The 18,034-nt window shown below is 41.7% G+C and overlaps 1 protein-coding gene across 1 annotated transcript; it reads left to right on the forward strand.

The window, feature by feature from the left end:
• Positions 1-2,544: 2,544 nt before the first annotated feature.
• LOC100281073 (anthranilate N-benzoyltransferase protein 1) lies at positions 2,545-7,654 on the forward strand. Its single transcript, NM_001153992.2, has 2 exons — positions 2,545-3,028; positions 6,481-7,654. The coding sequence occupies exons 1-2, from the start codon at positions 2,600-2,602 to the stop codon at positions 7,345-7,347; spliced, it is 1,296 nt and encodes a 431-aa protein (NP_001147464.1). The 5' UTR covers positions 2,545-2,599; the 3' UTR covers positions 7,348-7,654.
• Positions 7,655-18,034: the final 10,380 nt, after the last annotated feature.

An 18,034-nucleotide genomic window follows, 5' to 3' on the forward strand; every position in this document is an offset into this window, starting at 1 on the left:
CCTAGACTAGATCCCATTGGTAGACTTTTGGTGATGGAAGGAATAAGAGCACGCGTGAGGCACTAGGAACAACCAGAAGGATGAACCACTAGGTTGAAGGAAAGTAAGGATTTTTTGCCAAAACAAATGGACGGTTGGGGTAGTCTATTGTCAACCACACCATTAAACCGGTAAAACATTGATATCGCGCAATAAAAAAGGAGATAACATGTTGTAGAGCCTACAAGAGGTAATGAGTATTGATAACCTGTGATGTGGCACCTCTAACAAGTGCAGCATTGTATGCTTATCACTTCATCCCGTGAGGCTATATATTGCAACTGATAAGATCATGAATAAATAGAAAGTTATTAGTTCACCAAGCAACGAGTGCTTCTCATCCTCCGTGCATCGCCACCCTTCTCCAAGGTTTTTTTTTCTAAGGTAAGTGCTGCGTGAACCGGTCTTTGATCATGTCAGGGTGGTATGATGTCATCATCTTACCATGTTATTGTTGGCAAGGTCTGCTAGTTATCATGTGTAGTTTCAATCTACCTCTTCTTACATGTCAAGCTACAAGATTGATTTTACACCGTCACACGCGTATTACTCTACCAGTTGCTACACTCTTACATGCTAGCTACACATGTGCACGCGGCAACTCAAATATCTGATACTTTGTTTTCTAACACTGATGATTCCATTTTTTTCTAGATTAGTATACTATAGCGAAATCGCTCGCAATATAGGTAAAATCATATTTATTAGCATCTTCGAATAGTGGATCTATAAATTTTTAAGACGGAATTGATAAAGTCATTAAAGATGCTTTACTATCAATGATAATATCATATATCACTGAAAACATAAAACTATTAAAATCACTAATATTAGTCAAACATAGGACCTCGAGTGTTGAGCCATTTGTTCTGCATTCGCTAATCGATGAAATCGACAGCGCTCCGTGTTTGTCTTCATTAAAATATTTACTATCTGTCACATGAGTTTGTCATTTTGGGTTTTTCTTAAATCAAATTATTTAAACTTTGATCAATAGTATATAAGATTAAATTATGTTAAACTAAAAGAATTACATATTATGGTAGTTCAAGTCATGATGAATCTAGTAATTTTATTTTTATGTTGTAAGATCTTATAAAATATCTGGTATAACGTGCACTGCAACGACACACAATATGATACCCATAAAAAATAATAATAAATCTCTACTATATTTAAACACCACTTTCCATGGTTCTATGGTCGCAACTTTTATAAAAAAAATCTCTTATATATTTTAATCAACATGTTTATCCCTCTGACTTGGTCAGGTCCAGTTTTCACGATTTTCATCGTCGTAAGGTAAACCTATACATAAATGATATACTTTATTAAAGCACAAGTTTCTATGGTTCTATAGTCGTCACTCTCATAAAAAGAACCTTATATTTTTTTAATCAATCCGTCTGTCCCTCTAATTGGATCGGCTCCAATTTCTAGGGTTCCCACCGTTGTAAGCTAAATTTATGCACAAATAAAGATTCGAATATACATGTTTTTATGTTTTCTACTCTATACTTAAATATAAATAAAAATTATAGCAATGTACGAGTACTTTGATAGTTTAATATTAAAGTGAACATATAATCAACACATTAGATATTAAATTGATAAGAACAATTATTATGTTTTATCTTAGCCAAGTTGAAAAGAAGCCTAACCATTTTTTTATAGATTGTTTGGTTGCTCGTCTTTGTTAACTAGCGAAGTGGTATTATGAAGAAGTTGGTGGTACTACGTAGAAATATTGCATTGTGTGTGGCTTTATATCGGTCCATATATGTAACGGCTTATTAATGGACGAGAACGGATGAAAAAAATATAAATCTACGTTTCGCATCTGAGGCTATGGTGGTGCGGTGCCCGTTTGAACCCACAAACGGCGCAGGCGCTGCAGGCGCGCAGCTGAACACAGGCCACATGCTACTGCACGGCGTACGCTGCCTGCATGGGATTAGGGAATATCTCTCTATCTCGGTTCTAGGCGACAAAAAAATTTCATTCTTCCCCATTTCCGTTCCCCATGGAATAAATTCTAACATCATCGTTTAAATTATAATTAAGATATACATTCTTTGTTTTTAATGTTAAACATTGTCACTTATACACATTATCAGATGTAAGAAATAATTATGCATACATCAAAATAAACATATTTGTACAATTAGTAGTCTCTTGATAAGCTAATTATTTATTTTTTGTCGTTAACTAGTACACAAAATATAGTCACGTGCAAGTTTAATAAATCCTCGCGGAGAACGGGTATAAGGAATATGTCCCCATCTCCTTTTACCCGTCGGAAGATAATTTTTTCTCGTTTATATTCCCGTAGTGAAAATTTCTTTTCCATCACCGTCTCCTAACAGAGAAATTTTCAGTGATAAATCGAAGATCGGGTCCACGTTGCCATGGATCTCTACCGTACGTGGACCATGGCGTGACGCGACCTGTCCTCTCGTCCCGGCACCCTACTATAAATTGCGGTCCAACACGCACGCTAATTGCACACAGAGCTACCTACTGTAAACATTCAACACTCAAGAGCCAAGAGGGAGAGACGATGAAGGTTGATGTGGTGGGGACGACGCTTGTGGCGCCGAGCGAGGACACGCCGCACCCGGAGCTGTGGCTGTCGAACCTGGACCTGGCAGTCCCCAAGACGCACACGCCGCTCGTGTACTACTACCCGGCGCCGGCGGCCGGAGGCGACACCGACGGAGAAGCGGCCTTCTTCGCGCCGGAGCGGCTCGAGGCGGCGCTGGCCAAGGCGCTGGTGCCGTTCTACCCGCTGGCGGGGAGGCTGGGCGTGGGCGAGGGCGGGCGCCTGCAGATCGACTGCACCGGCGAGGGCGCGCTCTTCGTCGTCGCCAGGGCCGACTTCGCCGGCGAGGACGTGTTCAGTGACTACGAGCCGTCGCCGGAGGTCAGGCGGCTGTTCGTGCCGTTCGCGGCGTCCGGAGACCCGCCCTGCGTCATGTCCATGTTCCAGGTGAGGCACGCACGCGTGATCGTAATAATCTGCTGCATACTTTAGACCTGGAAACGCCGAATACGGCTAGGAAGTTTCAAGTTGCAATGACTGCGAGTCTGCGAGTGCTTTTGGCCTTTGGCTCACGTGAGGGATCAATACACATGCACCGTTGCTCCGCTTGGAGCACGCGGGTTTGTGCGGCGTCTAGGTTAGACATGCGAAACAAGGGGAACATAGCAAGTACAGTATATTGGCCGGATTGAAAAACCAATTGTTGCACATCATATCATAGGCGGGGAGAACATATTAGGCATGTACAACCATATTTATTACCGGTCTCTTAAGAAATAATCTTTAGAGGTTAAATGAATTGAAAAATACAAGAGTTAAACTCTTTAGGAAGAGTCTATCTCTACACGACGCTCTATACATATTGTCTATTATTACCTGCATTTATGGTGTGATTGATTTTAAAGTTATCCTATTGTATCATAGATTTTTAGCGTCTCTTCTAGTTAGAAAACCGATCAAAAGTCTCTAGATTGTGCATACCCTTACACGTACTCGATAGTGACTTGCAGTTCTGACGGTGGCTCAGGGCTAGAGGTGGTAATGGATCACGATGCAAATATTTCTTCACGGTTTATTTAGGTCCTTAATTAATTTTAGCTTAAAAATAAATATAAATAGAGCTCAATTCTAAGACTGTTTACAACAGATCGTGTAAAATAGATTTTTTGTACGATAGATGACACTCCTTGCATATTGAAGTTTAAAATAGAGTATAGCATGAACAGATCTAGAGGTGGGATGGGTGGGGCTCTAGCCCCTCTACCATTCCTAAACCGATGGACCTCGATTGAAGCTTCTCCTAAAATTTAAAAAGTACAGACTATCATATTTGTATATTGTTAATGGTGTAATGAAATTATATCGTCGTAACACTTTAGTTCAGCTCCTCCTATTTTTTTCATAGACCGGTCTAGAGAATAGGATAGAGCATAAGATAGAATAGATGCTAGAGATAACCTAATATAATTCGATTCTTAAATTTTATAGTATAACATTTAGAACTTATTACACTCCTCGTGGCATATCGGATCGACCATCGGCGCCGCAATGAAGAAAAGTTCTATCGCGGACGTAAACTTTACGGATACAGCCAGCCACATCACACATACTGTATTAATGTAGCTAGTACGTAGCGCGTGCTAGATATGGACGCTTCCGTCGGCATTTGCATTATTGCACAGGACTACATCACATCAAATACAAGAGCAAAACTATAAAGTTATAAAAGGTACTCCCTTTATACGAAATTAAAATTTGTTTTAGTCTTTTTAATAAATTCACACAATAATAGATATATGTGTTTTGTATATATGCCTAAATTTATCATGATCTATTTAAATATAGATATAAAAACTAAGAGCTAAGGTGAACAATAATTTAGAAACTAGAAACAATAACCGCTCTCTCCTATTTTATAATAATTATTTCAATTTTTTATAGAGTTAAATCATCTTATGTTTAATAAAAAATAAAACAAAATTGTAACATCAACATATACCTAAAAATCTAATAATACTTATTTAGTACTATAAATGTTATTATTATATTATACTTATAAATTTGGTGGAACATAACATATAACTTTAAGAAAGTTAGACCTTATTATAATTTATCTCTAATATTATAAACCACCAAGTTTCGACGTTCGTCACGCGGAATGTGTACATCATTTATTCTCTCTTGTCGAGTTGTTACCCCATAAATAGACCGTGAAAACCACCCCAAGTCTAAGTCATGTGAAACCAACTAAGACCAACACGACAGTAAACCGCACGCAGCGCAACGCTCCCACATAGTACCACTCCGCTACATAAAGGTGAACGAGCGACCGAACAAGCTATAAAAAAAAGGTCATACTCTTTTTCAGCTCAGACATATCTATGACTTTTAGTTAAAATAAAGTGCAGTATTTGTTCTTGAGTGCCGTCACAAACGTATCAACATTATACTATGATAATTTTTGATCGAGTGATGCTAATTGCAATATAATGACCTGTGGTGTTGACATATCACTAGCGTGCAGCCGCCTATACATCAAATGCGATGATATCACAGAATAGAATAAAGTGCATGCATGCCAAACTCTGCTGGCCGCCCAAAGTTACAGAACAAAAGCTTCGACAAATAATCGCCATCGGAGAATAGACTTTTGCCCTTGTCATGTGATGAGAATGAGGTGCGAAAAGGATAGCCAGTGAGCATGACAGTTAAAGTCTGTTTTCTAAGCCACGGTAGGATTAGTGTGTGCACATTTTTTTTGTGGGGGAAATGCAAAATACACGGGCGGCCGCTGCATGCTGTATTCTAATGGCCAGTAATCGCATCCAAATCGGCAGCTTCGGCCTTTGGATAGACTCGTCACTCGTAGGCATCAGATAATTGTTTTTACTCGCGGCGTCGTCGATGGTGTGTCGTTCGTGATAGCGTCTGGATTATATGTGTGGTTAATTATCTTGCAACTAGTTTACGTGGGCCTGCAAGTCATCACCACTGTTGTCATTTTATTTGACTTTTCGAGATTACAATGAATAGTTATGCATTTCAAAAGGAAAGGTACAGTAGTTCATTTAATTTGATACAATAACTGAGATCGAAAGATGTCAGAGCAATTTTATGCAGTTTACTACGCCGGTTCGTGGTCTCTAAACTTGTTTGGACGTGTCATCCATGTCCCCAAATTCTTAAAACAAACTTTTAGAGACCCTAAACCTGTACAGATCCCCAAACTCTCGTAACCAATTTTTTAGGTTCTAAACGTGTTCCTGGGCATACAGGTCCAAACGGATCCAAACCCGTGCCATGAGTCTACATGGCGCTACTGATGTAGATAACGGATGCTATGGCATATCCAATAGGAACTAGACTTTTTGTTGATGTTAAGCTTCTTTTGGCAATTTGACTCCCGAATTGCTTTACAAAACTTTTTAAGGTATATATAAGCATGAACGTGGTACCAAAATTGCACCAAAACAAAATTGACAAAGTTTATATCTGATTTTTAAAATAAATTCGAATTTTTTATATGGGAATGAGAGAAAATATGAAGAATATACTCCTCTTGGATCACATATTTTATATCACATTATCATACTTATACCAGAATTACACGTGAATGATTATAGTCTCCATCAGTTCGTGCATACTACAGATACAAAAATTCGTTTTGAGAGTTTGGGGACATAGATGACACGACCAAGCGGGTTTAGAGACCTAAAAAATTGTTTTGGGAGTTTAGGGACCAGGATGACAAGTTTAGGAACCTGTGTTGTGTTTCACTCTTTACTTTTCTATACCGTGCTGGATGATGCTCGCGTTGTCGATATGATACCGATCACGGTTTTTAGTTAATTTGTAGTTTCAATTCACCGCTGTAACTAAACTCTGAACGATGCTTGCAGGTGACGTTCCTCAAGTGCGGCGGCGTGGTGCTGGGCACGGGCATCCACCACGTGACCATGGACGGCATGGGCGCGTTCCACTTCATCCAGACCTGGACCGGCGTGGCGCGGGGCCTCGACACGGCCGAGGCGTGCGGCCCGCTGCCGTTCCACGACCGGACGCTCCTCCGCGCGCGCTCTCCGCCGGCCCCGGCCTTCGACCACCCGGTCTACTCGCCGGCTCTGCTCAACGGCGTGCCCCGGCCCTTCGTCACCCGCGTCTACGCCGTCTCCCCGAAGCTTCTCGCTGGCATCAAGTCCCGCTGCGCGCCGGGCGTGTCCACCTACTGCGCCGTCACCGCGCACCTCTGGCGTTGCATGTGCGTCGCGCGCGGGCTCGCCCCGGGCTCGGACACGCGGCTCCGCGTGCCGGCCAACGTCCGCCACCGCCTGCGCCCGCCGCTCCCGCGGAGCTACTTCGGCAACGCCATCGTGCGCGACCTCGTGACCACCCGGGTGGAGGACGTCCTGGAACGCCCGCTCGGGTTCGTGGCGCAGGCGATCAAGGACGCGGTGGACCGCGTCAATGACGCCTACGTGCGCTCCGTGGTCGACTACCTGGAGGTGGAGTCGGAGAAGGGCAGCCAGGCGGCGCGCGGGCAGCTCATGCCGGAGTCCGACCTGTGGGTGGTCAGCTGGCTCGGGATGCCCATGTACGACGCCGACTTCGGGTGGGGCACGCCGCGGTTCGTCGCGCCGGCGCAGATGTTCGGCAGCGGCACGGCCTACGTCACGCAGCGCGCCAACAGGGACGACGGCCTCGCCGTGCTCTTCGGGCTGGAGCCCGAGTATCTGCAGTGCTTCGAAAAGGTGTTCTATGGAGAGTGAGTCGTGAGATTACTAGTGTCATCCGCGTTTCGTCGTGAGCACCGAGTGCGATTACTGTAGCTTGGAACCTGATGCTGTGGATGTGGGCTTTGCAAATTACTCCGGTTTCTGTGTTTTTTTTCCTAGTATTCTCATGTGGTTTTTAGGTGCTCAGTCGAGACTTGAGAGAGAACATAGCTGCGTTGACTTTAGCATGGTTTAATTTCAACTCTATGGGTCTCTATCTATTGTCACATTAGCTATCCACCGTACTATCGATTCTATTGTCGGCCGTTGTCAACCATATCTATAGCATGGTCGTACAAAATCTTTACCGCCAGGCTGCAGTTACATTAGCGTCATATTAGCTTTTCTTTAGCAGACTTTTAGTTGACATAGAACACGTTGTTTTATTCAAATAAAATTACATTCAATTACCTAACTAATCAAATACAATTATATAGTTTATAAAAACAATTAATATAATTAAAAGTTATATAACTTAAATATGAAAATAAAAAACAACATCATCATAAATAAAATCTAATTGCCACGACGCAAATCCTTAATATACTTCATTAAACTATTTTTAGAGCTAATCATGGACCAGACTACCGTGGAATTTAGTCTCGTTGAATGATGGTTGCAAAGCTCGTAAGTGTTTCAAGAGTGATGGTTGATGCTGCAATAGATGACTCGACTATCTTATAGTTATTCGCATTATATGCACCTTCACACTCATCCTCAATAATCATGTTGTGCAAAATCGTACGTGCACACATTATCACAATGAGTATTTAGTGAGGAAAAGAATGACCTATGAAAGGAACGTGGATGTCCGAGACAGGGAGAGTGAATTAGGACTTCTATTTTTCACTTCTAAACTAGGCCTCTAATTTTAACTCTTAGCTAGACAAAACCTATGCAGATACCCAAGCAAGCTATTGCAACTAAGGTTTTGTCTAAGTGTTTCTACGTCTAACGCAAAAGGCGTTTTGCATCCTAGGTTCCAATCCTATCAGCTAGCCTATCAAATAAGCTAACATGATAAAGCACACAACCAGACACAACAATATAAATGTGAAAGTTTAAATGTGAATATGTGATAGAGATGAAAACTCTCGTTGACTCATTGGTATATTTTCCGAGGTATAAAATCAAGCAAAGTTTTTACTAATCTTTGTTGGTGTTCGTATGCAAAGGGAAGCCCATGCGAGGCCAAGTACTCGGTCGAGTAACTTTGTAGATGGTTGTAAGCCTTCTCCATACCTAAGTGGTGCTCCACTTCTAATCTCTGTCAGATGCTGCTCTCAGTCCCACTATCGATCTTCCAACTAAGACGTCATGTACCTCGTTCTCTCCAATACACGGACGCGGTCACACCACAAACACGTCTGATGTGATCCACAAGACTCTCACTCCACTCGGTACCTTTACACGACGCATGCAAGTTGCAAGCATCGAGGGGTTTGAGTGTGTCTAATCTCACTCTACTCAACTAGGACTAAGCCTAGAGCAAAGCGGTCTAACTAATCTAAGCACTTTATAAAAAGCACCTACACTAATTACCTAGTGATTATATTAAGCACTTGGCTGTCTAAGAGCTATGGAATGAAGTCTCAACTTCTTTGCCATGTTTCTAAGGTCCCACACTTGAGAACGACCGGTTGAGATGATATCTATAGCCTCCATACTTAGAAGAGTCATTGGTATTGAGAACTACGTTACCACGGATCACCAGATCCGCTCCCTTCCCTCCCGTCAGCAGTAGAGACGCAAGAAGCTGTAGAGGACCCGTCTCCCTTCCCATAAGCACGACAGAGAAAACACACGAGACACATGATATAGGGTTGGGCCTCTGGCCTCTTTCTGATCTCTGTATTATGAGGGGGTGTACAAGTTCCTTATATAGAGATGTGAGACCCCTTAGGGGCAAAGCAGGTATTTGCCCACATAACCCTAACTAGGGTTACTTAACACTCCCCCTTGGGCGAATACCGTGACCAACACATGCCTCGTTAAAACTCCGAAAAACCCACTGGGAAAAATGTGGAGAAAGAGTGCATGGTGATACAAATTGCATTTGCACTTTGTTGCCTCGTTAAAAACCTCATGTGAGAAACTTCAAGAAAACTCAACAAGGGAAAAAGAGTACAACAACTGTCATCGAGACAGATTTCGATCCTTTGGGATCTAGATTCTATCGAATCTTCTACAAGGGCTAACTTTATAAATGTGTTCCCCCTGATCCTTGCAAAACTGTATCAATAAGGCAAAACATCTTCTTCTAGAAGTATATGCACATAAAGATTTAGCAAACGGATTGCATATCCTTGCAAGGACTATTTCAGGAACTTTACCTCTACTCACTTCTAGGATATACGAGGTAAGTGCACATATCAATATAAATAAGCCACTTTGACTGATGGTATTCGATCGACTAGATCTATATATTTGATAGAAAGTTCCATAAAGGTTCACATATTGATCATCAAGTTCACGCCTTCAGGGCATAGAATATGACATTTATTGTCTCACGGTTGTGATCAATATAAGCATTCGCTTCCCCTGACGATGACATCTGTCAAAGTCGTTATCCCTCATAACTCAAGCATATTCTTCAAGATATATGTCTCATTGTTCATCTGGAATAACGAGAATGGATGAGGTTGGGGTGCTATCATTTTCTATCTTACACCACAATTTATACATAGTTGTGCAAAGCAAATAACATGTCCTTCAATAGGACTTAGGGGATAATATAGTTGCAATAGTATATATTCTAAATATGATACATCGCTCGAGGCGTTCATCCATTGCAACATCTATGATGGTGTCACAAAAGTCCATCTAAGATCGTAATCCATCAGGGATTTTTCATCGATCAGATACATCGTTATAGTCTGTCATTCTGGCACAATGGGGATATTTTGCTAGTAACACCTAAACCTTATAGGTTTCTGCCATCAGGGCTTTAGAGGATATCGTAATTCCACATATGGTGGAATACACGAGTGTACATACACTCGGTAAAACTCGTGACATGCACATGTGCTTATCAAGCAAACTTCAAGTCCTTTGGTTCCTCATTTCATTCATTCCCGGGTCTATATGGGTCTTTATCCCTTTATAGGGATTATCAAACTTTGGTGTTTAACACAGACTTTATTTCTTCTAGAAAGGTTCCATCAAGGAACTATAATCTCATCTAGGAGATATTCTCTCTACATAGGAGAGTGTTCATTCATCAGGAATGTATTATGCGGTAAGAGATTTATATGTTGCATATTTATAATTCAAAGATACGAGTCCTTCTAGGATCTCATGACGGATCTTCAGAATCCTATTAACTGCATATTTTAATTCATGCCATTTGCCAGATATATTACATAGTGGAACAGTGTTTATTCAACACATATGTGGGATAGGTCTCTCACAAGACCACTTGAACCATCGCATTCACCACACATTATTTCAGCAGTGCCCATAAATGTTCGAACTTCAAGCTCGCGACTTTCATTTTACGATTATTGGTTCAGCCTCGATTGCATTTATTAATGACCCGATAAGAGAGCTTAAAGCACTCATGCCTAGGACTTTGTTTTGGATCCATTTGCAATCTAGAGAGGCAAGATAGATGTCGACACATTTGTCTCCCACATTTAATAATGATCTTCATCGTGTCCCAAAAACGAAAGATTCATTGTTCCGTATTCCCAACACAATGATATTGCGCGCATTGCTAGGAACTTCATCATTAAGATGAACCTCTTCGTGAGGCAAATCACCATCAGGGTGAATTAATTGGAGGAGAGTTATCACAGACCACGTGAATCTGCAATCAGAACATATGCTTTGACTAAGGCCGATGGATCATATCCGCAGGCGTCCCCGCAGAATAGATCAAATGCCAATAAGTCAAATGTGGATATGATATTAATCCCGGGTATATCCACATTTACATCAGGTAGAAGCATTCAAACCAATATGGTTACTCCTCAACGATTTCTGGCAAACTCCATATACATAGGAGTACACTCCGAATGACGGGTTCAGTTTGGCTTTTGTGCGTTTAATAGAATATTGAGGCATTACACTATATGGACATTCCTCCCCCTAATGCCGAGATGTTCTAAAAGCATACAGATAAAATCCCCAACCACAATCATCTAGTTTGTGGCCAATGTATGCTATTGTGGTGATTTATTTGGGAAATCTTACGCACATTACAGATAGGGGTTTTATGCAGTGAGCTTTGGACTTAGATTAATGTAGTGGCATGAATACTACATATTTGTCCTTCAACATGAAGGGTTAGTCTCAACATCCAGCGAGACACGCAACAACAAGTTGCTTCATGGTTACAATTCTGCAAACTTATTGTTATTACTACCAAATGCATAGTCACTCATTAAGATTTAGACTGATATGCGCAACACTATTTTATCCATAAGGGTCCTTCAGGGGCTCATGCATACCATTCGTTTGGAGCCATTAGTTGACTTCAGATCAACAAGTAGAATGACCATCAGGGTCTAACGCTCACAAAGTCATTCACTGGTTGCATTGTGCTTGTAAGCACATAGGAAAAATGTGTGTGTTTATATTGATAGTGAAGTGCACGGCATCAGACCAATGCTGCCAAGCAAAGATTTTTATATGCAGAGATGTATAGTCCAGCTCGTTTTTATCACTGCCATGGTTTACCCAATTACTCATACTGCTCTGAAATTGGGTATCAATTTATACAACATTTTTAGGTATAATAATTTTGAGAGAGAACTTATAACAATAGTTAATTATTTTTGGTGTTGCCAGCAGGGCAAACATTTCTCCTCATATTATATACCAAATTGTTCTATATAGCATTATTTCGATCTCTTCATTGTTCAACAAAAAGAGAAGCTTTGGAATAGAACAGACAAGGCCAAGAATTCATTTTATCTGGGAAAATCATCATATAACTAGCTTTTGATGAAGCAAATGATGATAACTGCTTGGCAAGAACGAAACAATACTGGTATCCGCCTAGGATCCATCTTCAACAACAGATATTACTGCTCTCATACGAAGAAATCATCAAGGGTAGAGAGGATACAACAGGTCTCTACAAGACCTTCATATTTCCATCACAAATTATCATCACTAGCAATATTGCGATCGAGAATTGTGGCTCTTCCAACGCCAAGAACCAAGGACAAATTAATGCCTAATGTAGCTTCAAGCTCTAAGGTGATGTGGGATTCCATGGCTATTTTTGTACTCTTCTTACTTCTGGTAGATCATATATAGATTATGGTAAGCATGCCAAGGGGTGGAATAAAATGTAGTTATGCTACATAAACCCCAGATATATGTCTATTCAGAATCGACCTTTACCATTTGGTTTACAGTATATACCATATCAGTCAAAGGACTATCCCAAGTCAATTCAACGGCTATAAGTATTTAAATTCTGAGAGATGTATGCAACACAAGCATAGAGGTCCTAGATAGGCCGAGTAAAGTGGTTCAATGAGAACACATAATGTTTTTTCACACCAACGTTGTGAAAAATTCGCAAAATTACCTTTCGATGTACTCGCAACTTTGTGTTGCTAAGGTACTAGCCATTTATCTCAAAGTTCGCTTCATGCCGTTCAGCGACAAATAGCAATATGCCAACATCTGGTTGAGCAATATATGACCAAGATTCTAGCATCTATTCATCTGACAAGGTCTTATTGCTTACTAATAAAATCCCAATTTGTGATGTTTTCTGTGCCAAAAAGGCTTTCATGCATTAATATTGAATTTCTTCAGGTTACTTCGGGTAAAACTTTATGCACGAGGAGAGAGCAGAGATTTAACTTATCTGTGTTCCATTGTATTTCGATTTAATTTCCCAGATTTAATATAGTTGTTATGGCCACTTGGCGATATATATAAATATACGATGCCACACAACACAATCAAACAAAATATAAAGTGAAAACAAAATTGTTTACGAAGGTTGCACATAATGTGACTTCACGACCTTGAACAACCCACCACAATCCACGCGAGTACAAGCTCTAGCGTATCTGGCGTCAACGCGTGTGCGGCCATCAGGGCTACGATAGTATAGCAAGCCTTCGTAATAAGCGCAACAGGCACAATTATGGCTCGGTAATTGGGGAACACGATAAATCCACGCAACGTGCACAACAGGCGCAATTTTTGGCTCGCGTTAGACAGACAGTGCCTACAGGGCATGCAAAAAATACGCGACACAGCGATGACGGTCTGACTCAACGGGAGCAATCCGATTAATGGAGAGCGCGACGTAGCAATCACATAACGCAACTAAGTTCGAACGACACAAATACTGCGTCGTGTTGCCAGGGTGCAGCCAGTGCACAGCCAACGCCATAACTTGGTCGATTAATAACGTAGTCTGATCGATGTGTCTGAGTACCCACTATACAATTTAATCGCTCGACGTGAGTCCAAAAGCTCACATATCATAAATATTTAGAGCGATATGAAAAAAAACGTAGTGTGTCCTTCACATGCATTTTAATAATTTTCTACTAATTATTTACTATGAGAAATAAAAGCAGAAAAAACAGAATTAATGCATGAACATAACACATCAGATCTGATGTAAAATATGTTTATCCATATTTAAGCATATGTTTTTCTAATTAATTATTTGTGGCAGGAAATAATTATTTTAAATAGAAATCACAACATAAAATATGCTTTATTCAATTTGCTATGTGCAATTAAATTGAATAAATAATATAAAGCATGCACATATTTTAATATTGTACCAAAGTTTATTAATTCAGCAAAAAATATAGGAAAAAACTGTAAAAGAAAAATCTCACTCCCGAGATAACCGGATCAGCGAGATCCGTTGACAAGGTAGCATGCACATTTTATCTTTATTACTGTAGCTGCATGCACTTAAAGAATTTTCATTTCGTTTTTTTTTCTCATCCGCACTTCACATATGGCTGCAACATGCAAGCAGATGACTGCATGCTTATCCTTGTACTATGCGCGGGAGGAAAGAGTCAATACGAGATCTCCAAGTAACTGAACCATGGAATGGACATGCAAGCCACTTCCAAGACGGTGCATGCGCTGCATTTGACCGTGTCAAATCACTTGAATGACCACATAGCAGGATCGTGCCCTCACATCGCCTTAGAATATGGAGGAGCAAGCAGAGCCGTCACGCACGCAAGCAACGAGCAACGGATTTGCTGGCGGCTGCCGCCTGGGCTCAGGTGAGCGAGTCGCAGCTCGAGCTCTATGCCAGACCACGGTTTGCTGATCGCTTTCTCTCGCGGACGCGCAGACTCCACCGTGGCCACGAGCTGGCAAGCTTCTCCGGTACGGGTGTGACCTTAGCGCGGCGCGACTTCTGGCGCGGCGCGGCTGCAGGCTGCCGATGTGGGTGCGCCTCCAGCGTGTGCACAAACTCCAGCGCGACGCGGAGGAAACAGCAGAGAAGCATATCTGATCTCACAGAGATATAGGATGGTGGCTGTACCATGTGCCCCTACGGGGAAAACCGGAGTGGCGACCAGATTCTTCCGATGAACATTTTAAGAACAATATAGTCAATCTCATACCGCTCGATTACGTAGAGGAATCGAAACCTGTCGCGTAGGACAGTTCGGCTAGGCCGGAGGACCTGCCGGCTTGGCGAAGAGTTGATGCTGATCTGATCCCGTAGCAACGTTGAGGTAGAGCGTGCTGATAACGTATTGAGAACTACGTTACCACGGATCACCAGATCCGCTCCCTTCCCTCCCGTCAGCAGTAGAGACGCAAGAAGCTGTAGAGGACCCGTCTCCCTTCCCATAAGCACGACAGAGAAAACACACGAGACACATGATATAGGGTTGGGCCTCTGGCCTCTTTCTGATCTCTGTATTATGAGGGGGTGTACATGTTCCTTATATAGAGATGTGAGACCCCTCAGAGGCAAAAGCAGATATTTGCCCACATAACCCTAACTAGGGTTACTTAACAATTGGAAAGGTGGCGGAATTTTCTAAGTGGCGCCAGACCTATTTGGTGCACCACCGATGCGCCACCACACATATCTGGTGTCTTCTATGTCGACTAGTAGCACGCCCGGGCGGGGGCATGTGCGACCGGTGCACAAGAACAGGGCCCCCTCCCTCCAAGGGCCCCTAAAATAATAGTTAGCGATAGTTTAATCAATACAAATTTTTAGTAATGATTAGAAGGTCTAGCTAAGCCAGCTCGACAAGAATAAAACATGGTGTTTGTCGTAACAACCGAGTATCAATCTGTCATACAACTCATTTTGGCTATATGGCGAAGTGCAGCTAGCACATGCTGGCATAACATCCAAACATTAAGATCATTCGTTACCGTTATTAAACCATTTTCTACATTAATAATTCAATCACGGTTAATAAATGAGATTAATCTATACCATCTATTCTTAACAAAGAAAAAAAAATCGATACAGAACCTTGAATTATGCTAGCCCGGTCCTGACTAGTAGTTGGCGAGTGGCGACTACTGAGCCTTACGGGTATCCGATGTTCCACTAGAGACGTACATGGTACGTGAAAAAAGAAGAGACACAAAATTCGCACAAGGTACGTAAGCCCATAAGCGCCGCGGGAAGCAGGTTTGACAGCCCATGTTGCTTCTGAAATGTGGGCCGTGACCTCTCGACCTGCGGCAGCCAGCTCCATCTATTAACCCGGCCTGCCAGACTATCTGGCAAGGCAGGCCTGCAGGGGCCGTCCTGTCCTGGCCCAACTTCGGCATCGCAAGACCCAGAAGCCCACCGAAGCCTGCGCACAGGGCCATGGGAGCACTTCTGCCTGGCACAAATCCTTTTCGCGCTCGCGGATCCTCCCACGCGAAAAACGGCTCAAATGGACGCATTTTACAACCGCCGCCGAGGCGCCGATGCCACAAGCTGCCTGCCTTCTCAACCCTTTCTACAAGACACGGGGCGGTGGCGACACAACAGCAGACAACGGCAAAAATTTAAAGCTCGCTCTGTGAAAGCGATGGCGGCACACGGGCGGAATTCAGCGCCCTGTCCTCTGAAACGACGCTTTCTGAGCTTTCTTTTGTGTGTATATATAGGTTTGGTGGCTGATGGTTGCTGCTGCCTCGCCACTGTGGCCATCACGCTTTTCAGCAAAGGCGAAACAAGGAGGGACAGCAGCACTAAGCGTGCTGTCATCGTGTCACCTCACCGTACCTGCGCTGCACAAAAGCGCAAGCGCAATATATAGAGAATATTGGGTCTGTTTGGTTCGGTTTTTTTTATAACGAGCTTTTCTAAAAATTTGGCTGCGAAGAAAATTTGGGTATCGTGAAGATTACGTGTAGAATAGATAAAAGAGTTCATATGGTTTAGAATGTTGAAAGTGACGGTTTCCTATTATCGCAACAACTCACCCGATTCCGTGTTTACGTCGGTTTAAAATGGTTTTGACTAAAGTGATTTCCATAGAACCGGGTTGAAAAGATGAACATTTGAGAGTCTGCAGTAGTTTCTAGTGGACAGAAACTAAAAAAAAACTGAAACAAACAGTTTGTAAAATAACCGCAGCAATATCTCAAAAAAAATTATAATCGTACTAAGTCAAACGGTTTAAATTTTGAGAAAATTAAAATAAAAAGTTATCAATATTTTGTTAATACTAACTAAATAAGTATCATTAGAATTTATCTTCGATATTTATTTTGAAGTCATACGCATTGATAATTTTTTTTCTATAAAATTTAGTGAGCCTTAAAATACTTTGATTTTGGTCGTATCCAGAACTACATTTTCTTTGGAAATGGTATTAGTATTAATTAAGAGTAGCTGGCTGAGAGATTTGCAGCAGAAATATGACATGGTGGCATGTTGGTAGGTGCTCACTCTTCTGCACGCTAGCCAGCGTGCACTGAACAGGGTCACACGAAAGAACACGCGAGGACGGCAAAACTAACATCGCCTCACCTAGGTCGGCAAGATAAGAACTTCACCAATAGCGTACCGACATGTTAGTATGTTGCTGATAATGATAGATCACCCGTAGTTTGGATAGCACGGCCAGCTTGATCCGGGAAGTTGGTAGGATGGCGAAATTTCAGTTTCCTAATGATGCAAAAAAAAAACCCTCGTGATCTTCTTATGATTGGATCATTGGAAGCCGGATCTTATACGTGTTTTAACGTAGAACAGACTAATTGTAGCCTAAAATTTGTCCGCACAAAAAAAACTTCTCAACACCTTTAAAACACCAGTTTCTTGTGGTGTGGGTCATGCGTCATGTGCGAAAACTCGTAGGTTTGTTGCTCTCTCCCACTTCACGTTTAACAATAGGCATCAATAAGTTGATACACAATAGATGAGTCATGAGAAATCATTTAAGCTCAACATGATAGGAAGCCACACGTAACGTAACACTGTCATATAGTACCACCTCGATAGCTGAAGGGGACGATCGACCAAACGAGCTATAAAAAAAAGTCAAACTCTTTTTCAACTCATATCTTTTCCGTCCTTTTAACTAAGATAAAGTGTAATATTCTTTATCAGTTAAATAACTGATATGAGGATCATATTTTTATTTTAATAAAAATTAATTTTATAGATATCAAATATGGTAGTGTGCTGTCGCAGCATACCAACATTGTACTGGTACAACTTATAAAGTGCAAGTTGTTTAATCTAAAATTTCTCTTG

Source organism: Zea mays, chromosome 1 (genome assembly GCF_902167145.1).
Source record: "Zea mays cultivar B73 chromosome 1, Zm-B73-REFERENCE-NAM-5.0, whole genome shotgun sequence".
Classification (NCBI taxonomy): Eukaryota; Viridiplantae; Streptophyta; class Magnoliopsida; order Poales; family Poaceae; genus Zea; species Zea mays.